General features: G+C 49.6%; 1 protein-coding gene across 5 annotated transcripts in view; it reads right to left on the bottom strand.

The window, feature by feature from the left end:
• Nucleotides 1-17,837: 17,837 nt before the first annotated feature.
• The window catches only part of WDR7 (WD repeat domain 7), a 358,780-nt gene continuing 352,356 nt past the window's right edge, over nt 17,838-24,261 (bottom strand). For all 5 annotated transcript variants that reach the window (XM_041739719.1, XM_041739720.1, XM_041739721.1 and 2 more), the window contains one exon: nt 17,838-20,570. In XM_041739719.1, coding sequence (XP_041595653.1) covers nt 20,367-20,570 — 204 coding nt within the window. In that variant the 3' untranslated portion in view covers nt 17,838-20,366. The remainder of the gene's footprint in view (nt 20,571-24,261) is intronic.

Genomic DNA, 24,261 nt, shown 5'->3' with positions numbered 1-24,261 from the left:
TCCCTGTGTGGAGCCTGTTTCTCCCTCTGCCTGTGTCTCTGCCTCTCTCTCTCTGGGTCTCTCATGAATAAATAAATTAAAAAAAAAAAAAAGGAGCAGGCCGCCAGGGCCGCACCCCACTGTCCCTTCCCACGGCGCGAGCTGTCACCTCCTCGGCTCTGAGCGCCTGCTCCTCTGGCTTCTCGGGTGAAGGAGTAAAAGGTCACTGTGTCTCCATCGTCATCCCGAGAGACGAGGACGGTGGCAGCCCCCGCTCCCTAGCAGGTGGGGGGCCCTGGCCGTCTCCCCCCCAAGGGGTCCCTGGCCTCGGGCCATCCCTGCTCTGCACCCGGGCCTTCCCGCACCTTCCAGCCCAGGTTGTCGCAGAGCCCCGGTAGCTCCCCTTCACATAGCTCTCCTCCCCACCGCCCCGATGCCTGAGGAATGCCCTCTGCCCTCCCCGTCTTTGGTGCCTGGTCTCCTCCACTTCCACCATCGGCCCGTGGCACCCGGGGTGCGTGGGAGGCTGAGGCCCCGCCGGACGTTGTGCGGGTCGCGGCCTCCTGGGGCGCTGCTTCCAGCCTCCCGCTGCCGCCCTGGTGGGTGCCGGGCGCCCCGGAGCAGGGCGTGTGCAGCACACAGCAGCCCCCTCTCACAAATCATCGGGGTTCGGCTACCCAAAGGTCGCTGTGTCACCCGAAGATGTAGTATTTCCCAAAAGTCAGGAAGCAAATAAGTTATTACAGTTTAAAAATGAATCCATTTATTGATCTCCTTCTTTTGCACTATTAATGCTAATTGTTTTTCATGGTGCATGCATTTGGGATTCATCAAAATGGATTCTTAACGAATTTCCAAACACAAAAATTACAGCAGGATAACAGATAGAAATTCACCAAATCACCCTATCATTTCTCAAAAGGCCTTGTGCTCTGCAGGGTGGAGGTGGAGGGAGGTGGAGTCACGTGCCTGGCCACACGGCTGGCTACATGCTTTGAGCACGTCCTGTGAGCCAGGCCCTGGGCCAGGTCGTTTCCAAGCTCCATGTCATCCAGTGCTCACGGCAGCCTCAAGGCGAGTTTTATTATTCCCACTTGATTTATTAAGAAACCGAGACCCAAAGGGGTTCGTGCATCTAAACCGTGGAAGAGCCCAAATCCTAGCCCGGTTCTATTTGACTGTAAGGTGCACACGCTTGGGGCGCCTGCGTGGCTCAGTTGGTTAGGGATCCGACCCTTGATTTCAGTTCAGGTCATGACCTCGGAGTCATGGTCTTGAGCTCTGCACCCGGTGCCACACACTGAGCCTGGAGCCTGCTTGGGATTCTCTCTCTCCCTCTCCCCTTGCCCCTCCCCCTGCTCATGCACTTTAAATAAATAATTAATTAAATAAGAAAGATCTTAAGAAAAAAATAAAGCGCACCTGCTTTCCACGTTGCCACTGTCCATGCTGAGCTGCTGTCCACACTGGCTGCAGCAGGTCCGTTTCAGAGCACTTCATCACTGTTTCTACCCGTCTCTCTGACTCGGAGTTAACCTTGAGCCATCCACTCAAAAGAGCCCAAGCCACAAGCACACATCTCACACCCTGGATGGGCTGTCCCCACAATGGCCCATCGTCACCACTGTGCCCTCTTGTCTCCCCTTATTCCTTAGTAATAACATTTTAGCCAGTCACAGCTCCTCTAAAGACTACATCTCCCAGAGTTCCTTGCAGCTAGGCATAGTCATGTGGCCAACAGGATGCAAACAGACTAGATGTGTGCCAAATATGGGTTTGTCCTTAAGGGAAGGAAAAGTGCGCCTTCCCATTTTCCAAGATAATTCCATCTTCCTGCTGTCTGGAACTCCGGCGTGAGGGCGGGAGCTGAAGCAGCCATCTCGGCCCACGAGACAGAAGCTGTGTGGGGAGGACAAGAGAAAAACGAGGTTGAAGGAGCTGGTGTTCCTGATGCTACTCAGGGGCCCTCCCAGCCCTGGACTTGTCCATGAGACAGAATCAAATGCCTCTCTGTGCATAGGCCACTACTGTTTTCATCATGTTGCAATAGCAGACATTTGTCCTAACCAATGTAGATAGATTGAACAATGAACTCCCAAAGATGTCCATGCGCTAATCTCTGAAACCTGTTTTCTGGGAGGCTGCAAGCAAGCAGCTTGAACTCCCATCCCTATACTAGACCTTAAAAGACCAATAATGAAAGCAACTAGGTGGCTCAGGTCATGACCCCGGGGTCCTGAGATCGAGTCCCACATCAGGCTCCCTGCATGGAGCCTGCTTCTCCCTCTGCCTGTGTCTCTCCCCCCTGTGTGTGTGTGTGTGTGTGTGTCTGTGTGTGTGTGTGTGTGTGTGTGTGTCATGAATAAATAAAGAAAATCTTAAAACAAAAAAGAAAGAAAACAACTTTATAAGTAAAAAAAAATCAATGTGTGTCAAACAACCACCACTGTGATCATTATAGGCAGGAATCATCAACAGATGGTAAAGTTAGTAGGTAAAAATACAGGAACAGCAAATTTGCATAATCCCAAAGCATCTCCCCACAAAATACTTACTAATTACAAAATAATAGTTCCATAGATCACAGTGGAGAAGCCTGGCAGACATGTCTTATTCTGGTGACCCAAGTGGACATCACCAGGGATGGCGCGGTGACTTCATGCATGTGCGGACACCAGGCGCTGAGAAGGACTCAACATCACTATTGGGATATTCTTGCAGAAGGTACAGTATGAATCTTATTATGGGGAAACATCAGGCAAACCCAAATTTGGGACAGTCTAGGAGATACCTAGGCTGTACTTTTCAAAAGTATCAAGGTCATGGGGGCGTCTGGGTGACTCAGTCCGTTAAGCACCCAGCTCTCGGTTTTGGCTCAGGTCAGGATCTCAGGGTGGTGAGACTGAGCCCCTCATGGGCCTCCACGCCAGGTGTGCAGTCTGCCTGAGACCCTCCCTCTCCCTCTACCCCTCCCCCCTACTCACATGCTCTCTCTCTCAAATAAAAAAATAAATCTGAAAAAAAAAAGTGTCAAGGTCATGAAAGACAATGGAAAACTGAGGACCTATTACAGATTAGAAAAACAGAAAGAGGCAGGACGACCAAAGAAAACTGGACCGGATCCTGGACAAAAACAAAACAAAACAAAACAAAACAAAAAAAACCCACAAAACACCAGTTAGGACGTTTTGTGAAATTCAAGATCTGTGGCTTAGTTTGATAGTGTTGCTCAGTGTTGACCTACTGATCCCAGTTGCCAGGCTGTGATTAGGTCGGATGTCAACATCTGGAGATGCTAAGGGCACGTGGGAATTCTTTTTGTAACTTGTTTGTAAGTCTGAAATTATTTCAAAGTAAAGAGGTAAAAAAAAAATACCTTCATAGTTTCATACTATGGACTTGATTTGATCCTAATCATAGCCTCCAAGGATGGTAGTATCTAAATTTCCTGATGAGGAAACTGGGGATTGAGAGGTAAGTGACTTGTCCAAGGTCATCAGCTGGTGAGTGGTGTGTGACCAGGAGATGATCCTCAATTTCCCATTCCTATTTCCAAATCCTGCTTGCTTTTCCCATTAAGATAAATTGCATTTTACTTAATATCAAACACTATCACTCCTTAATAACCAGCAGGCAGCCTGTGGGAGCCCTGGTCCTAACCAGGATGTAGTGGACAGTCCTGCTCCAGGGGCTCTCTCGTTCCATCTCCCTCTCCCCCAGTCCTCCACCCCCCTGCACACTGGGCATCATCAACGACCAGAGACAGACAGGCCCTGCCGGTCCCTGCATTCGCCAGTGACCCCGGCCTTCCAAGGGCTGAAATGGCCTCCTCTGCCACCTGCAAATAATGTCACACAAGCAGTGAGGGAAAACAAGAATGCACTGGGAGCACAATGAATGCCTGCAATGTTCTTAGTGAGCTGGGAGTTGAATTCCCTGGGCGCCTTGGATCCATGCCATCCTGGTTACAAATCAGTTGACTGTAGGTCCCAGGCCATACGGGAACTGTAGAGAGCTGGGCCACTGGACTGGGGGTGGGTCTGGAGCAGAGACTTCCAGGGATTTCAGTCCTGGTTGCCAAGACTGACTTGGTTTACTCCTGTTGTCCGGGTGGAATTACTGGTTGTTCCTCCTTTCACTCTCAAGAGTGTCCTGGTTAGCACAATCACCTAGATGGTTCTCCTGTTTAGAGAATATCTGGTTGAAACTCTTCATCTTCAAGAAAAAAATGGAGGCCCAGAGAGGTGAGTGAAGTAGCTCAGGCCCACACACCATTTAGTGGCAGTGTCTCATGAGGCTGCGGTATTACTCCCACGGGTGACCCAATTTCAGCCATTTGGGTTGAGGCTTTGGGGTGGCACCTTCCCTAGAGTCAGTTCTCAGTCCACCTGTTCTCAGTCCACTTCCTCTGGGGCTTCCTCTTTCTTCCCACGGGGAAGGAGTGGCCTGATCTTGGTCGTCTGTCTCAGGATGGCTGCGGTGGCCGTCGAGGTGGTCTTGCCATGCCCCTTCTCATCCTCCCCCGTGTCACGTGCCAGCCAGTGGGCTCTTCAAGGTTGAAATCTGACCATGTCCTCAGCCTGCTAAGCACGGCCCCCCTGGTGACCCCAGCTAGCGCGAGGCCCTTGCTGAGCCGACCCCTCTGGCAGACCGCCCCCCAGCCTCCCCTCGCACTCCCCACCTGCCACCCGGACCCTCAGCCATCCCGGCTTCTGGTTCTACATGTTCCTCAAAATAGCCGTGCTCCCTCCTGGCACAGGGGCTTTGCACATGCTTTTCTCCCGGCCTGGAACATTCTTCTGTCCTTTCCCCTTTTGCCTAAAGGCCCGACTTCATGTATGTCTTGCTCAGTGGAGTGCAAGCTGCAGGAGGGCAGGGATGGGCCTGTCGCGCTCCACACCACAGCGCCGGTGCCTCAGGATGCCAGCCACAGGAGGGTGGTCCAGAAGGTGACCTGAGCCAGTGCAGCCGGCGCACCCGACCAGCTCTCGCGGCGGAGTCGGTCAGGAGCCATCAAGGCCCGGGCCCCCGGGCCCCACAGCTCCCCAGGTCTGATCCCCTAGCATTTTCTTGTTCTGAGGAGAACTAGAAAGAATGACCTCATGTGGGTCCCGGCTCCCTGTAAAGTGAAACACGAATCCAGCGGCTTAACCCACCGCTGTCATCTGGAAGCTGCACGATCCTTTGTCCTTTTTCATTCTGACCAACCGTATTCGCAGAACCGATGACCTTGTCACCCCCCCCCCAACAAAAACAAGAAGAAATAAACAGAAAGAGACACAAAACAAGGCCATCTGGCAGAGCCGCCCCGGCCTTCTGCTGTCAGCTCTTCAAACCCCTTCACTATACAGATGGGAAGCTAGAGTCTCGGACAAGCTAGAGGCGGCCCTTGAGGACTGGGGCGTGGAGCCCGCGCCTCCTGCGTGCCAGGCCTTTGACCCTTTGACGCCTGGCCTTGGGACGTTTCCTGGGAGAGCAGCACCCCCAGCGTGGGGTGCTGGGCCTCGGCTGGGACACACACCGGGTGCAAGTGCCCATCCCTGCGCTGGGACCCACCGAAGCTATTAACACTGGTGACAGTCTCACAACGGCTAGGAATGCTTCTCAAACGGAGCATGCACGCGTGCCAGGCAGGGGCTTGTCAAAACGCAGACTCCGGGGCGGGGGCGGGGGGGGCCCGAGGCTCTGCATTCCCAGCTCGCTGCCAGGGACACCATTACTGCTGCTGCCGAGCACCCCGAGGGGTACGGCTCCTGCTCCGCCGTCAGCACCTTCTCCTGCAAAGGGCCAGACAGGAAATCTTTTAGGTTTTGTGGGCCAACAAGCAAAATAGAGACTATCACCCGGGTACTTCTATAACAAAAGAGAAAACAAAATTCTACAGATTTTTCTTATTGATAGCATTCAAAATATAATTATGAAACGGAATACAATTTTGTTTCTGTTCTGGTTTTGGTTGGGTGGGTGGGTGGGAATATAGGTCTGCTAATGAAAAGACAGATTCTTTTTTGGGAAAGATAACACTTCATTTGACTGGGGCTCAAAGCCAGATGATGCTCCCTATCATCCTGTCCACTGCAGATGTTGATCTGTTAAAACCACTTTTAGCTCAAGGGCCACACACAAAAAAACGGGTGGCAGGCTGGATTTGGCCCACAGGCCTTAGTTCACCAACCGTGGCTCCGGCCCAGTGGTCAAAACCATCCAAGGAGATTTTTTCATCTCTGTCCCCATCTTGGACAAAGAACAGAGATTTGGGGGCCTGGCTGCACGGGAAGTTGTATCAGCCTGTCAACAATTCCGATGCCTTCTCATACTTCAGTTTACCTAAGGAAGCTCTGGGCAAGGTCGCACACCTGAAACAAACATACTGCCTTTGCCTCTGAATTAACTTTTTTTTTTTTTTTTAAGATTTTATTTATTTATTCATGAGAGACACACAGAGAGAGGCAGAGACACAGGCAGAGGGAGAAGCAGGCTCCCGCAGGGAGCCCGACATGGGACTCGATCCGGGGTCTCCGGGATCACGCCCAGGGCCAAAGGCATCACTCAACCGCTGGGCCACCCGGGCTGCCCTGAATTAACTTTTGCTTCGAAATTTGCAGTCAGTCCATGCGAGCCCAGTTCCCTAGAGCTGGTTGTCCTCCAGGCCACCCGCATGTTACCCGCGGTGATGCATGCTCACAGAAGGGGCATGACGCTGCCATCTGACTTGTTCATCTTTCTGCCCCATCAACTGTGAGCTCTCAGACTGGAGTGATCCCGGGTCAGTCCGGAGGCCCAGTGCTCACAGGCCACGGTGACAGGACAGTAGAGGCGGCCGGTGGTCGAGCCTCAGGTTTACACAGGTGTCTCTACCGTCTCATGCTCTGCCAGTGGTGCTTTTTCTGGTCGTTTCCAGCAGTGTCCCCTTATTCTCTGTCCTCTTCCTCATGAGGGTCGGGGATGGACAGAGGTCACCTTCTCTGGTCCAGCTTTGGCCCCAAGTGATGAGTTAGGGGAGATCCCGGCCCTCCCGGCCCACAGCTGACAAGTCAGACGGCCACCAGCTGGCTGTCCACTCCCTCCATCACTACGCTTCTCATGATTCAGCACCAGCTCCTGGGGACGCACGACTTGACCAGCCGGAGCCCCTCGCCCACTGTCAAGCAAGACTCTTCAGCTGAATTCAAAATGTTGCCACGAATGAGAGAACAGTCATGAGAACTGCTGCCGAGCGGGAAAGCCACCGTAAGCAGGTTTCAGGGTGAGGCCTGTGCGCTCCACTCTCCCACGCCAGCCCCCTCCTCGCTATCTGATACTGTATTTTACGGAAAACAAGGACTATGAGCCTTGGGAGGTGAAACACAAGTGTTGTTCCAGGTGCACCGCGGAACTGGCGCTGAAGGTTAGGTGGCCTTTGTCTTCGAGCAATAGACCCAGCAGGAGCCGGTAGCTTTATATTTTTTGGCCAAGTGGACAACCCATATATTGGAAGTGATTCAGCCTACGGCTCCCCCAGTGGGTTGAGGACGGGATGGCGGTGTTCGGAGGGTCTTCTGAATACGGTTTGTGCGGGTGGTTCTCCCTCCTGGGGGTTCTGCTCCGGATCCATGTCCTGCAAGCCCAGTGCTGCCAATGGCATCAGATTCCCCTACAGCAGCAACGCTGTGGTGTGGGATCGTGTGAGTGGAAGGCCCCATGGGGGAGACAACAGTAGGAATAAAGGCATCGAGGTGTGAACATGGTGGTATTTTCCAGGAACGGTGAGTCGTCTGGGTGGGTGGAGCTGTTGGCCACTGTCTCTCCCTCATTCCTGACATTTAAGCTCATTAAATCCTCCAGCTTCTGCCTGGAAACATCCCTCAGACCTTCCTCTCCGTATCCCCTGAGCCACTGGCTGTCGTTCCGGGTCTGAGTCTCTGATCAGACTTGCAGTCATCACCCGCCTGGGCTTCTGGTCTCAGTTCCCTCCTGTCTCTGATCTACTCACACGGGCCACCAGGACCAGCCAAGAAACAGGACTGTGCCCTCCCTTAAGGTTAGAGATCTCGCCAGACCTCATGGGTAAGAGCTGAACCCCTTGGCACTGGCATGAGGGTCTTCATGCTGGCCTCGGCCCGCAGGCCTGCTGTCATTCCCTGCCATGTCATGGGACATTGTGCGGTCTGTTTTCAAGCTTCAGGGGCAGATGGTGTGACCTGTGGGGGGAGGTCAGTTATATCAGACAGTGAGCGTCAGAGATGGACAGCTACAGGATTGGCCACTTCTAGAAGCCCAGGGGTGTCTCCCAAGACTCCAGTGCTCTCCAACTTTCTGTTCTGCCGTCCCCAGTGGGTTGGCTTGGGCCTTCGTTGGGTTCCAGTGTAGACCCAAGATGGCTCGTGTGGCCCCAAGTATCACAAACTCACCCATCTATGCCCACACATGGGAACTTCTACTTGGATGTTTCCTTTCTGTCCAGGAGGAAATCCTTTCTCAAGAGCACCGCCTCCCGAACATCCCCCTCACGTCTCGCTGTCCAGAATGGCATTAAGGGCCTTACCCAACCACCACTAGGAACTGAATTAGCATTATTGGCTTAAAATAATCAAGCGTCAATCCCCAGGGCTGATGAGAGATTCCGCCCTGAGCGCACGGTCACGTGGCGTGATGAACAGGATCAGATCCAGTCGTATTACCAGGGAAGAAGGGGAAGACTGGCTTTCGGGCGAGCTGTCGGCCGCACCTGCTGTTCTGGAAAACACCAGCTCTTCACACCTCCATGCCTTCACTCACCATCTCCCTTTGCCCAGATGTTCCTCCACCATGCGCGACTCCGATTAATCTCTTAAGGTCTAGCCATGAAGCCCCCATCGGAGCAGGTGGCTGTTGGGAGATACCCCGCCCCTCATGGCAGAGAACTGGATGAAGCCTGCCAGGGCCTCCAGCGACAATGAGCAAGGAGACGGGGCCTCAGTCCTACAACCAGAAGGAATGGATTTCTGTCAACTGCATGAGCTTGGAAGTGATTCTTCCCTAGAAGGGCTCAGATGAGAGCACAGTCCCAGCCAACACCTGTGAGAGGCCCATGGCAGAGGTTCTGGGGAAGCCATACCAGACGCGGGGCCCACAGGAACTAGGTAAGCTCCATGAACATGTACGGTCTTGTACCGCTGAGACTACTGATATTGTTGAACAACTTAATCCGCCATCTTGTTCCCTGACCTGCCCCAACCTATTCTCCACATGGCAGCTGAATGTTCTCTAGCTAAATCACGTCAAACCTCCCCACTGAAACCCTTTAAATGGCTGCTGAGTCCCCGACAACACCTCTGACCGTAGCCTGTGTGTTCTGGAACAATCCGGACTCCCTGCTCTTGCCACCACTGCCTGCAGAACCACTCCACATGTGCTACTCCCTTACCTAGAACGTCTCCCCATTCCCGAATGCCCCACAGTCCCCAGATCCTGCTCTTCCCTTAGAGCCCTCCTGTGGACCCTGCCACTCCCCCCCCCGGGCTATTAGGTGTTAGGCCCCTCTTTCCCTAGCTCCTTCTGGAGTCTGTGCTTGGTTTACCCTCTTGCCCCATGGCCCCCATCCAGCCCCTGGACGGGCAGATACCAGGATTGCTCCACTTGCCACTATAATCCCAATACCCTGTCCACTGCCTGACACACAGTAGATCTCCAAGATTCACCAACTGCATGAATGATTTTCAATCAAATATGCCAGAACGTATATATTCAAGTAGATGTTTATCTCAAGGGTCCACTATCACTAGTGTCATTCTATAGTCAAAGGACACACTAGCAGGGCCAGATGTGTTTCTCTTTTCCTTCTTCCTTTGAGCTCCCATCGGGTCACTGTATCCTGGGGATGAGGCTCTGGAGACAAGGGCTGGAAGAGGAAAGGAAAAGAGATGAAGTCAGGGACCAGAGGGGCTTGGGTAGCTGGGATCCAGGGGAGCACAGTCTGAAGCATGTCAGAAAGCAGACGGAGTCCCGGTGGGAGGGGGGAGGCCACCCAGAACCCAGGGCCTGGGAATGTACACCCTGGGGACCCTGGATGAACAGTCAGGGAGGGCTGCTCTAAGTTAAATCATCCGAAGGAAGGGGCTGTGTGTGTGTGTGTGTGTGTGTGTGTGCACAGGCATGCAGGTGTGCAGGCGTGCAGGTGTGTAGGCGCGCAGGCACATAATATGTATAATGGGTTTCACAAATACACCACGTTAGCTACATAGCTTTTCAGATGCATAAGTGACGTGAGTGCCCAGGCCGTATTCATTTAGCCTTCTCTAGAAATGCCTGGAAAATAATAGGCATTCGATGAGTCACTGTGGAATAAATGAAGATCAAATTTTGAGGTCCTTGATTCTTTACTGAGGTCAGTATGAGAATGAAGCATGTCCCTTCAGCTACTATAAGACTCGCCTTGAAGATACCATCCGTCCGTGGGGGGAAGAGCACTTGGATCTGAACCCTGGCTCCTCCCTCTGCCAGCTACTGCACCTGCCCGTAGGTGTTCCTAACCTATAGCCTAGAGACTAACTCCTCAGATTTTTGAGAGCCTTAAATGAAATCATATATGTCAAATGCCTAACGTGGTCTCCATAAACATTACTTCTCCCTTTAAGTTCTTTTATCGAAAGATCCGGGCAATATATTTCACTCCAAGTCTGAGGGTAAGAAGCTGGTCTTTCCTTAGGCCCCATAGGGGTCCTCCTTCTATCAGTTAGGATGATCTAATTCACCTACCCTTTAGCTAAGAAATCTAGCACTGGGCTGAATGGTGAGTTGTAGTTCATCATTTGTCGATGCTTTCTGGAAGCCTCACCTATCCCGGCCCCTGAAACGTTTGGAAGCAACAAGCAGAAAGAGAAACATGGGGAGAAAGCGGATGATATAGGAGCAGATGTTCCACCAGTAACGGGACAGGCGAAGCACATCTGGACCCTATTAGGAAAGACACCGAAGATTTGTGTGCCATGGAGTCAGGGTCTGGCATGTGCTCTAGGGCCAAGCTTGAGGCTCATGGATGTGTGAGCATGGTGGTGGGTTCTGGTTTGCTCTAGAAAATTCTGATACATTCTAATATGTCCCGGAACAAGATCACCAGAGACAGGAGAGCCTAGGCTATGAACACCCAGTCTGTGGCAACAGAGGCCGGAATGGCCCCTTGTCCTGTCAGGGAGTCCTCTTTGGTGAGTGCTGGCCATGTGGTGTATTTAAGGTTTGTACTTCTGGTGTCTAGAAGGGAGTTCAAGTCACCTGGGAGGCGTGTCCTAAAAACTTGAGTTTTTGTTCCATTCTTATAACCTGAAGTTTGTGTAGCATGTTGTATACATGTCCGTGACTCTCAGCTTGTTAGAAAATGCTTGACAGGAGAAGAGGATCCTAAGGAAGAAAAAATGCCAGCAAAAGCAACGGGGAGCCGAGGTCAGAGCGACGTGGCCCCAGGGAGGCAAGGAGAGAGAGCAGATCACAGAGCATTCACCGTGGCACCAAGTGCTACGAAGTCATCAGTGGGAATGAGGACCCTTTTCCGTAAGTCCGAGTCTACTCTCCAAATATATCCACATCACGGGAGAACACACTTGTCCCCGGTTGTAACACAATCACTCCGTGGAACGAAGCACATTATAAAGCTCACGCATCACAGCCCAGCCTTTCCACGGTCAGAGTTGTCCTATTGTTCCCAGCTAAGAGTCAACATGATTCCTGTCCTTTGCGAATTTGGCACAGTGGCCATAACTCCAAAGGGGAAAGGTAATGGCTTTAGTGGCTTCAATGAGCGAAAGCCGTTTTGCGATCTACTATGTTGCCTTCCAGGAGTGGCCGGTGGCCACCGACGGCTGCCTCCTCATCTTACCCCTCGAGGGACTGGAAGTGCAGAGACGCCTGGGCTTTGGTGACAGAATCTGGGACTCAACTGCTAAATACGCCTTTTATTAGCTGTGTGATCTCGGTCATTTATCTCATGTGACCAGCAATTCTTTCATCTGGGAAAGGAAGGTAATAATCCGTGGCTTTTAGGATTAAGAATTAAGCAGAATAATGAACGGGGCTAGTAGAGTGCGCGGCACAAACGAAGTAGTCAGAAATGCCCGCCCCCTTCCCCTTTCCTCCTTACTTTCTAGAAGCAAGCACTTTGATCTGGGTTGAGGGGAAAGAATGAAACCCAGGAGAACAAGGACAAGTGGATCCTCCTGCAAGACGTGGGCAGGACGTGAGGTAGGAGACCTGGACATCCCATACCTACCCCTGACGATGAGAACAGAGGCATCGTTACCATTTACTGAATAGTTACCTCGTGCCCGACCCCATTCTAAGTGCTCTACGTGTGTTGGCTCTTCTTTTTTAATCTTTATAACAAGTCGGTAAGGTCGGTCTGATCATTATTCCCATTTTGCATATGAGGAAATGGGGGCCCACAGAGAAGTATGGGGTTAATAAGTGGCCGAGTCAGAGTTGGCCGTAGGCAGGTTCTTTTCTTGGGAAGGAGACCCTGAGATGGACGTTCGAGAAGGTTCCGGAGATACACCTAGGGGCAGGAGGCTCGAGGGGGCGGAGGGAGAAGCTGGGCCGCGACGCCGTGGCAACAAAGGTCTCAGCCAATTCCCGGGACCAGGAAGCTGGCCTGGCCCTTTGGAGATGTCCCAGTGGAGGCAGGAGGGTGGCGTCTTTGTACCCCCTTGAGCGTTACTGGGTGCAGCTTCCTGCTGGGAGGAGAGTGGGGTCACGAGAAAAGCGGCTGGCTCAGGCCCGGGCGCTTCCTGGACATGGACGCCATTGACAGATGTCAACTGCCCGCGCCCAGGAGCCGGGCCCCTGGCATCCACGACGGTCCCCTGCGCCCCCCGAAGATGAACTTGCTTTGATTCAGCGCTGGGAGCAGCTCTCGCAGGATGTTGGAGGGAACTTATAAAGCAAGGAGCAGTGGGACAACCACGGCCGTGACGGCGCCGCTGGCCTTGAGGGCACCGCTGACACACGCTGGCCCCCTCCTCCCCCAGCGTCCCCGTCCCCCGCAAGAGCCTGTGCGAGTCTTGCCCGGACGACTGGCTTCCTCGCTCCCCGGCCCGGAGGGGCACGAACCCCTCCTACCCGCACCCTCCAGGTGCCAACCAGGCGGGGGCCCCGACTTCGCAAGGGCCGGTGCCTCCAGCCTCCTGCTACGCCTCCCGAGTCCTGCGGTGTTGGTCGAGCCCTTGCTGGCTGCCTGGGGGATGACAGGCTCCATCGATCCCGACCGAAGACCCCCCAGGTCAGGCCCTCCGGCTCCCGGACCCCCTGGGTCCCCAACGCCCTGCTTGGTTACCGGGTGCAGCTGTTACGGCCTCTCCCCTCAGCCCTGGACACAAGGTGCCCTGTGGCCTCTCTTGGTCGTCTGGGGGCTTCTGACCTCACGTATCCGCTCCCCCACTGGGCTCTGTGGTTGTCTCCTCCGCCACCTGCCACGGCCATCTGGCTTCCCTTCCTGGCTCAGGTCAGCCCTTGGGTCCCCCCCGCCGGGCCGCACCTGAGTGCCTTGTCCCCGACCCCCAGCCAGGCCACTTAGGCGGGTCTGGGGACGGTTGCCCAGAGTCTGAGGACTCGAGGCTGTTCAAGTGCCTCAACCCAGGTAGCCCCATCCATCTCGATTAGGGGTCTGCCCTTGGGGTAGCAGACCTTGGGAGGCCAAGGCTTCAGGCTCCTCTGGACGGAGGCGAGTCCTGGGCCCAGGCCTCGGCTTACCCTGGCTGTGGGAGGCCAGGCTCCCTTTGGATCCTGCCAAGGGGTCTCTCTGGCTTTCAGGCTTAGCCTTTAGTTGGTGATTAATCCCACTTGGCTTTTCATTGTGCCTCTCCCGCATGCCCGGCACAGCCCCCCAAGTCCACTGCCTTTATAGTTCTTTTCCCTTGCGGACTGGCGCCCACACTCCCGTCGGCAAGCGGTCCCGGCCACCCCCGGGCCAAGTTGAAGGGCTGCATTCCATGATCATCCGCTGCCCAGGCCCTCCTCCTTGGTAAGGCTCAGTGAGTGACCCGGCTCCCAAACTCCGCCTCGGATTTCCAAGATCCTGTTTCCAGGGACCACCCCTGGGGGTGGGAAGCTGACCCGGGCTCTGGCCCATCATCCCAAGGGGAGGGCTGAAGCCCGATGGCTCTTCAAAGTTGCTCTCAAGTGGAGCCAGGGGGCTGGGCCTTTGCAGCTCCTCCTGGACCCATCTGGAGACGTGGTCGCCCCCAGGAAGGAGAGCAGGACCTTGGAAGAAAGGACTCCCTGACTGCAGGCAGTCCCCAGGGCTCCCTGGAGGCTGGAGGATAAAGGCTCCAGGGCCGGGGTGGGGGCTGGGGTGCGGCACCTGCGACAGGCCTCCCCTCCCCGTGCTCCCAGCAGAGCAGCACACACCATAAGGAACATGCGTAGTAGATTTTTAAAACAAATATATATATATATATATTTTTTTTTTAATAGAAAATGAGATTTGGAGAACTAGTAAAAGAGAAATCTTTTATTAGGGTTTTGCAGACACTTTTTTTTTAAAAATAATTTTTGCCTTCCAGCTCTCAAATGTCCTTTGGCTGAGAAATCTCATTTCCTGTAGGTGCAGTAACAGTTGCAGGTGAAGGGCACTGCCCACCTGTGCCTGTCGGGTTGTACGTTTGAAGTACTTTATATCCATCAGATCACATAACAGCTTAGACTTCTGTAAATTCCTACCTTAAAACATCCCTTCATCATCCTAATTAATTTGTATTTATTCCTCAGGGCTCAGCCCAAGGCCTTCCTCTCTAACTTGATTCTATGCTATGAGAATGAATCACTTCCAATGTTCTCATCGCTCTCTGCCACCTGTTTTTGGCACTTACTCCATCGGTGTTGTGGCCCTTGGCTCACCAGCCAGGACACTAGAATACGGGACGTATGCTGGGCATATACTAAGGTTCAATAGATACTTGAAAACTGAATAAAAATGTTTCTTCGTATTATTTTTTTGAATTAAAATTCAAAAATTTTCACTGAAACCTTACGTGCCACTGGGTGGGTCAAATGTTAGGCCAGACATTTCACATTTGGGTAAAGTGAAGTGCTACATCATTTTGATACCAGTCAAGACAAGAAGAGGTTGGTAATAGAACCTCCACATTCAATTTCCCATGCTTTTGGGATTCCAAGAAACCTCCTCTATGATACTTTGTATAGTTTGAAGACAGTCACTCATATTAGTAAGCCAAAACCAACCCTGATGCTACTGTGAGTCCTAAATTTAGTATGAACTACTCTCTTTTGGAAGAATCAGTTATAACTTCAATAGCTGTAAATCAAGTGGGCCCATCCGCCGGCATGTATTTTGGCATTTCTCAGGGTCCACAAGTTTTGACAAGAAGACAGTCGCACACAGCAATGTGGTGAATCCAGGGAGAACCAGGACATTGGTAAATGTCCAGACCTCTTACTGGAGTCGATTTTTTTTAAAAAAAGATTTTATTTATTTATTCATGAGAGACAGAGAGGGGCAGAGACACAGGCAGAGGAAGAAGCAGGCTCCATGCTGGGAGCCCGATGCGGGCCTTGATCCCGTGACTCCAGGATCATGCCCTGGGCCCAAGGCAGGTGCTAAACCTCTGAGCCACCCAGGGATCCCCTTACTGAAGTCTAGATAGCGATAAAAACACAAAACGACAATCCAACAATGTTTTCCAAAGAGCACAAATAATTCACAACCTTGTTGACGCACGTTCAGTGAGGCCTTCTAAACATCTACTAAACACGCTCAGCTCACACGCACTGAATGCGTACTTTGTGCCACTCTTAACAAGCATTCTATAGGCGTCGTCTCACGGATTTAACAACTGCAGTACATATTTACTTGATACCTACTACAAACCGGCCATGTGCTAGGTTCTTGTCCTTCTCCGAGAGACTGAAGAATACAAAGGGGCTCTTGGTTTCTTGTGTCCTCCTTTTGAAACAAATACAATTTGAAATCTCCAGCCAGATCTATCTTCTCAGAATAGAGTGTAATTTTTTAATGAGAAGGAAGGCATCCACATTAAGGCTCTACTTTTTTTTTTTTTCCCACTGTTATCTTAATACTCACATAATTAGCCTATGTTGACAGCACGCCTGATGGGGCACGTCCGGGAGAAAACAGGGTCAGATACTTAGAGTTACTCCAGATTCCTTTGTCCTGAGCTTGGCTGCAAGGGATGGGCACCATCTGACTTTGTTTTCTTATCTGTGGAAAGAAAAGAATCTATATCCGTTTGACGGAGGAATCTGTCCCCAGAATGAATGGATCTAATCTTGCTGGTAAGAGTGGAGCGAATTGCTTACCTTCTTCCTAGAGATGCATCAGCCTCTCACTCAGCGGGGCACTAATTAGAATACTTTTATGAGTAATTTGCTTAAAGGGACCCGGGAAACTAGAGACAATTCTAGGTACCAAACTCTCTTCTCCTGCAAATGAATGAACCAAATATGAAGGGGGCCGTGAGGCTTATGGAGCCTCCTGGCAGGACCAACGTGAATCGAAAAACAAGATGCTGGGATGGGAGCACAAAACGATGTAACTGCTCAAAAAACAGTTCACGTCTTTAAAAAAGAAATGTACAGAACCACAAAGTCTAAACACCCTTTTAGGCATTCACTATTTATGTGCTGCCTCCAGAAATGTAAGGTGTGATTAAAGGGGGATGATAACCTCCAAACACGCATTGTGAGCTTGGTTCATTTAAACAATTACAGGCACACACCTCTCTGCCTTTTTTTTTTTTTTTTTTTTAGTTTGTAAACAGCAAAAAGAACCGAACATCTAATTTTTGAAATTCTTCTGGCTTTTCTTTTTGACCTTTGGTATTTGTATGTATTGACGATCTCTAAACCATCGTACAAAAACACCTTGAAGTGTCAAGCTTTAAAAATGAGTCTTCTTTTCTCTTTCTCCTGTGCAGCTTGGATTATCTTGGCCTTGTCAAAATACATTCTCTAGTTAGAGGTTGGAAATATTTCCCTCCTGGCTCCAAAGTATTGATTTTCTCCAACACTCAGCTCTGTCAGTCAGCTGAAGGGGTGAAAGGTGAAAGTTCACCCAGCACTGCTTGGCTTTACCTTCCTATTAATGTCATGCCCTTTCCACATTTGATCAGTTTATGTGATCACCAATCATACAGGACCGGAACGGCCCCTACTCTCCCTATAAGGACACACTGCAGTCACCAGGAGATGCTAAAGCAATTCCCGGATGGACACTGGGTCTCTGAATAGGGCCGAAGATGTGGCCGGCAGTTCCTTTAATGTTTACCCTTTTTTGAAAGAAAATCACAGTTACATGACGGCTGGCTCGGTGTAGGCCGTTCTACATTCTTACGTGAAAATTAAAGACGCACATTCGCCACTTAATGAGCCCTCAGCGATGACCTATTTTGTTCATCTTGCTTCTCCTGGAAACCAATGGCACCCATTACCTCAGGGATTCACATTCAGCTCCAAACTGAGTCCTAAATGAAATGAATCTAATGATCTCCAGCCGGCACCCCCGCCCCCCGACTCCGGGGCAGCCAACCCACCTCAAGAAGTCTGACAGGATGGAATCCGGTACAACGAAGCCTATTTAGGAGCAAGTTAGGGCGGAGATGGAGCGACACGCGTGCAGTTCCCTTGCCCAAACCACAGAGGGTGCTGTTGAGTTGCTGGCAGGAGTCGGGTCACACTTGGGCTGGTCTTCCCGGTCTTCTGTCCCACCGTCCTTTGTGACAAGTTTGCCTTTCCTGAAGCTAGCTCTCCTCCGGGGAAATGAGTGCACAGACAGAAGGCTTACTTTGGTACCAAAGGGGGCGGGGGGAGAAAGCATATGGATTTCAACTGAGAATGTTTACGAAGAGTGAACAATGTTTTTAATGAGAAAAACAATCTTCAGAACAATTCCGTTTTATTTAACACACGTATGTACACAGGGACATTCAGCACATATAGAATCTATTAAGTGGAAATGTCTTGAGAGGCAGACGTTTTAATTCAGTCGCTGCACACAGCGAGCTCAATCATTACATTTTCATACAGGTGTCACATCATGTCATCTTCTGCTTGTAAATCACCACGGAAGCCACATATGTCTCTACGTTTACAAGGATAGGTCCAAATACGGTGCCGACGAAATCAATAAGACACTAAAAGCATACACTGGGATGACAATACAAAGTTTACCTCAGTGCTGAGAAGTCTAAGCTGTGATCAAGTCTGGGACTGTAGTTGTCAAAATAGCCAAGGGGAGATTTGTGGTAACAAGAAGGCAAATGCTCATTTAGCGGTTAGAGACGTCTAACCCTCAGGTATCATCCGCCCCAGGTGTATGGTAGGGATATCCTACTGGCCAATGACAGCATGTGGGATGGGCTGGCCTGTGGCCACTGCCCCGATATCTGGCCCCCGGGCCCCGCACTGTTCCAGGCCTCCGTGGTGCATGCCACGGTGTGTCTGTGGTGGCCTGCCACTGTCTCACACCTTTTTCCTGATGCATCTTGTTTTAAAAAACTCTCTAAGGTATACTTTTGCATCATCATTCCAAAACAACTTTGTAGTCTAGAATAAATTAATCCCTATTTAAGTTCATAAAGTAAACATGTGCTGGGTATCAAGAAGACTCGGGAGCCCACTGGAAAAAAACCAAGCGCGTCTTTTGTTAACCGCAAGTTTCTTTACCTATATTGAACACAACGGGCATGTTCACCAAACGAATACATCTACACTGTATAGTCTTTGTTTCTTCCTTGGAAACTACATATATAATCTTTATAAATACAATGTACATGCATGTGACATAAATTCACTTTTAAAAGAACACTCAAAGTCTTAAAACCAAGAAACAGTACAGGTTCGCCATCAATGCAAATAACATACTTCATATCAACAGGAAAGAGGCGTTCCAGTGATCTTAATTTCTTAACATGTTCTTTAAAAATCTGTTTCAATAAATGACACATGTATTTGTTCCTGGACTGTGATCCTATTTTTTTTGTATATTACATGAACTCTGACAATCTATACTTTTCCAATTAAATGTTCCCATTATCATTTTGGTTCCTCTGTAAACTTCATATTTGCTCTGAATTTAATAAGTCATTTTGTTTTGATATTTAATAAACCATTGTGCCTAGTCAACCAATCGACTAACCAAACCACCAAATCCCCAACTATGTACAGATCAAGATTTGTTAGGAGGAGCAATTCATACAAAATGTTATTTTATGGATTTTTTTTTCCATCACCATGAGCAAGAACCAGCATAATTTGAAGGAGAAGAAAGCGACCTAGTTAAAGCTTCCTTTGAAGTATGATGAACACCCTCCTTGCAGTGTTGGCTCAAATAACTTGAGAGCCCTCACGTTTTATATGTACTCCTGAATGCTTGTGCCATAGTTACTAATTTTCTAGGACACTGTGTAAAAAGGGATGCTGTCTTTGTTTTTAATTGATCAGTTCGAAGGCTGAAAACTGTAACTATTACATAACTGACGTAGGTCGTACATGTGGGGACTACAGGTCTGTGAGGTTTCTGGAGGGATGGGGTAAGGTCTTTTTTAAAAGGACCTGTAGCAACAGACATAGAATCTTCTTATTTAGTATATATGCTATACTTCCAAACTCAGTTCTCTATTATAAAAGACCATTTAAGAGATTATAGTGACTGGATAATTACATTAACTAGATCATAAATAGTGATGATTTTTATTTCAAACTACTAAATATACTATTGAGCAGGATATGAGCATTTTAGAAGGCTAGATGTCTGGGAAACTGTATTCTCTTGTGAGGAGGAACTTTTTTTTTTTTGGTCTATTTTCTCATTAATCTCAAATCTGTTAGGTGTTAATAAAGCAGTAGTGGCTAAACCCTAGGAAATTGTAGTGAGTAGTTTCCTAGCAATCATAGGGCGGGGAACCAACCATGTAAACACCGAATCTTTTTGGTATAAACAATAATGTATTTCAGGAAATCCAAAGGAAAATAACTTCGCTAATTAGGACTGCCACATGACCTCCAAACCCAATGTCAACACCACCAGGTTCAAGAAGCAGTTCGGGGGGACGGCGGTGGGGGGGGGGGGTGTTAGCTCTATGAAAATGCTGATCCAGGCTGGGAATGCAATCACAGTGTTTACTGAATTTGAGGCTTCTGGTGCACCAAGCAACAGGGGTGCTCCTAGGGACTGGACACCCCCCCCCACCCCGGCCGGGGGAACAAAATGACCTAGTGTCACGGACGGGCCCCATCCTGCAGCGCGGCGTGTGCAGGCCTCGGCGTCAGACAGGGGACACAAGCGGGAGTGTGCCCCGAGAGCCATGCAGGGGTGACAGGGCCTCGGCTGCACCCCGGGTGACGCGGGCGGGCACTGAGGAACGATCCGCGCGGGGAAGGACAGAGCAACCCGGCAGGTGGCCGCGTCAGACCATGAAGCGGTGCTCCCGCCCATCGTGGGCCATGAGGATGACGTTGCGGTTGGAGGTCCAGATGAGCCGGGCCAGCCGGAGCGCGCCGTGGGAGCCGGGCGAGGCGGGCTGCACGGGCGGCACCTGGTACGTCTTGATGCAGCGCAGCTGCGGCGCCGAGTTGAGCATGCCGATGCTCCCCAGCAGCGAGGTGTTCATCTGCGGGGACAGGGGACGGGGGCACACGTGTCACTGGAAGGACGCTGCTGCGGCCGCGAGCTCTGCCCGGGCTTCCCCTGGGCAGCAGTCCGAGCCTGGCCCGGACGGGGTGCCCGGCGGGGCGGGAGGCCGCTCGGGGCTGTTACATGGACGCAGCACCAAGCCGGAGAATCCTACCCTGGGCAGGACCTGCCACAGGGAGGCACCCGTCTTTGGGAAGGGGGCTGAGATGCCAATGCCCCTTCGGCCGGACGGTGTCTGCCCGCGCCGGCTCCCGCGATCCGGGCGCTGTTGGGACACCCCTGGGCCCTTCCCGTCCACCCAGGGAAGCAAAGCCACGCGGGGTCCGCCCCGGGTCGGGGCTCAAACCTCCCCCCTTCCCGCCTCACCTGCTTTTTACAGAATTCAGTCTCGGGAAAGCTCTGGTTCATTCTGAAGGGGAAAGCCAGAGCCAACCGCATCTCAGCACGGTTATCTGTGGCTGTTTTGCTGCCTCGCTGAACAGAGAGCACCTGAGTGCTTTCCTGGCAGTGTATTTTTATCAGCTGATTTCTGCTTTTTTGGTGGCTTTTCGGGATTTGATTTGAATTTTAAGTTCTCTTAATCCATTCACGGTAGTGAAAAATAATGTGGAAACTATGGCTGGTGAACGACCATGCATTCGGCCCAAGGGCTACACACCAAGTGCAGGGCAGTTATCTCAGTGAACTGTTACCTGAGCAACGGGGTTGGAAGAATCCTGCAGATTCTAAATGTTACTCAACAATGTGTTTCAATAGATACCTTTTGTGCTATTGCAAATCACATGGAAAACATACTGAAAATCAGAAAAGAGGTCTCAGAAATACTATTTTTCTTTGCGCTAATTTTCATTTCCAATTCTCTTCTTCAGTATAGCCCCCATCTAAATGCATATGACTCTAAGGTTTTGCGTAAAGCATGCAGATTATGATTCAATGTATACAAATGGTTGACACCTAAAACCTTGGCAAATCTGAGGACCTGTAAGATGTGTTATTGCTGGTATCATGCTCTGCATTTGGATCAGTGCAAAATATAAGCCATTCTTTTTTCTGGCCCTTCTCAGCAGCACGATGGTGTCAGAGGGCGTAAATCATGGCATCTCTAGCAGGATGCGTGCAGGCTCCACTGACATTTTCACAATTTAAATCATCTTGAGTAATAACCCTTTTAAGATGACTAATGTTACTGATTTTCCTGCATTAATAATAGTGCCGAACACAACACAGAGGTGAAAAAAAATCACTAGTGTACGAGGTCACATTTTAAAACCAAATGTATGGTTATCATTAACTCTTTCTGTTAAAGTTAACATTTAAAACTAGACAGTACTTTACTGTCATCCTCCAAAAACTTCTTTCCCTGCTTCTTTCTCCCCTTTTTCCAAAAAATGCCATAAAAGACAAAAATCAATGTCTTGTTGCTTTCTGAAGGTTCCCAAATAGCTTAAATAGAAATAGTGGTGGTGAGCTAGATTTGATAGTTTGATAGTTTGAACAAATAGTAACAGTACATAATAATTTAGTTCTCTAACAGAACAGATCCAAATGATCCAGAAAATTGGTGGTTAAAATTAACTGGCACCAACAGGCATACTGTGCTTAAAACAAAACAAAACAAAACAAAAAACTCATTTCTCAGTTGATAAATAACTACAAAGTGTTTTTCATTTTTTATGGATTTTCTATGAAAATATGTATGAAGCCTGAGTTCTGCTGGTGGCTCCAAGTGCTAAGGGTATCCAACATGCTCAGCCACTTCCTTATTTTTAATTCTTTCCTGAAAAATTTAGCCACATAAAAGACATGGGTTGAGGGCCAAAGGGAGACAGGGAGAGAGTACGTTACTGGAATGCTACAGATGGAAAAACGATACCAAGAAGCCCATCATTCCGTTTGGGTTCTCCATATAAGCTGAGCCAGCTCATGAATGATTGATACAACATTTAATGATCTGATAAATACCCTGGAAGGGTCGCACAGCCTCTCCGCCTCAGAACAGGGCTAGTGAGGTCCTAGGCGGGACTGCACTGCTACAGTTGCGTACAGCTGAAATGATCAAGACCCTCAGGTGACAATAACGTGATGCTCCTCAGACCATGCTTTCCCCGTGACCTCTTCAGATTAGAGATAATCTGACATAGTAAGGGTGAGTATTCTTTTTCCCAAAAAGCTCTGCCAAAGAACACTCACCGAAACTACAAACCATGTTGTTACTCGATATTCATGTTTTCTTGACCAGTGACCAACTTACAAACAATGTGAAAGGGCAGTCTGAGCTTTGAGTACGAGCTACCTGGAGTTTGAGTGTTTGGTAACCTTACATTTTTTTCTTGATAACAAAGATAATAAATACTCATTGTGGAACATTTAAATAATAAAGAGAAGTATAAAAGGAAGAGCAAAAGTCCCCTGAAATCTTACTTCCCAAGGACAATCACTAACATTTTGGTGAACTTCTTCCCAGACCTCCAAGTATAGGTCCGTATAAGGAGAAGCGAGTTTAAGGGTTTTTACATAAAACAGGCTCATATTAGAAGGCAGTTTTACAATCTGCCTTTTTCATTCGACAAAATGTTGAGAACCATCTTTTCATGTTAATGGCCACAGATTTACAGTATCCTTTCTAAAGGGCTGAACAGGATTCTATTTCGTGATGGAAAACACAGCCATAAGCGATACCAGTATCCATCTAGTTTACTTTCAGCATTTCTGAGGAAGGATACTCACTAGTTGGACGGTAGTGGGTGAAATTTAGATGAAAGAATCATGGCTGTATTTGATTTCGTTGCTCAACTCCCCTCGTTCAAATACCCATGGCATGATACTCTGATGTGAAATATTCAACTAATAGGAATATGTTGTCAGAGGATCAAAGGGCTTGGAAGATTGCTGGGTGATGTCATTCCATAGCTGAATTTGTAAATAACTAAAAGGCAACTTTGGTTTTTCCCTTCCCTTTAAAAATAATGCTTCACCAAATCAGTTCTGTGAAGATTATTTTCTGAACACACAGAAACACATACAGATGTAATTCATCAAAACAGGAAGTGTTTTAATGCAATTCTCAGTGTAAGTAATGCTGCACACAAGCCTTTTACTAAGTCTCACTTGAGTAATTATCCAACCAATATTTCTCATTAACACTCATTTCTCAGCAAAGATTTTAATAGCTCATAGCTTTTGTAAGGTCCTGTATTAATAAGACTTCATTAAGTTTTCAAAATATATTACAGTACATTTACTGGAATAATATAAAAGTATTATCATACATCATTAGAACAAAACAATATGTATCTAAATAAATCAGCAAAGCCCATTTTGGGAGAGCAGCAGGAGATCCAGCATTGCTTTCTAGACTCTCTTTAATTCAAATCAACCCCCGCACCCCAACCTCTGGAAGAGGTTGTATTGTATTTTCTTGATGAAGCTGAAATGCTACTGTGCCTTCCACTTAAATTTAAACACGTAACAGGGTACAATTTAAGAAATGGGCTGTGTTTTACATCCCGACATTGGGTTTGGGGGCAAAAAGACTTGGTGTCGTCTGGGCTGCCCCTGTGCTCTGTGCACTGCACACCCACAAGTGCGGACGGCACGAGGTGCCCTGGGAGTGGAGAGTGTGTGCGCCAAGGAAGCCTGCTGTGGCTCCAGTGTGCACGGACACACGT

This window comes from Vulpes lagopus, chromosome 24, assembly GCF_018345385.1.
Source record: "Vulpes lagopus strain Blue_001 chromosome 24, ASM1834538v1, whole genome shotgun sequence".
Taxonomy (NCBI): Eukaryota; Metazoa; Chordata; class Mammalia; order Carnivora; family Canidae; genus Vulpes; species Vulpes lagopus.
The sequence above is the reverse complement of the archived record's forward strand: the minus strand, read 5'-3'. Positions and strand labels throughout refer to the sequence as shown.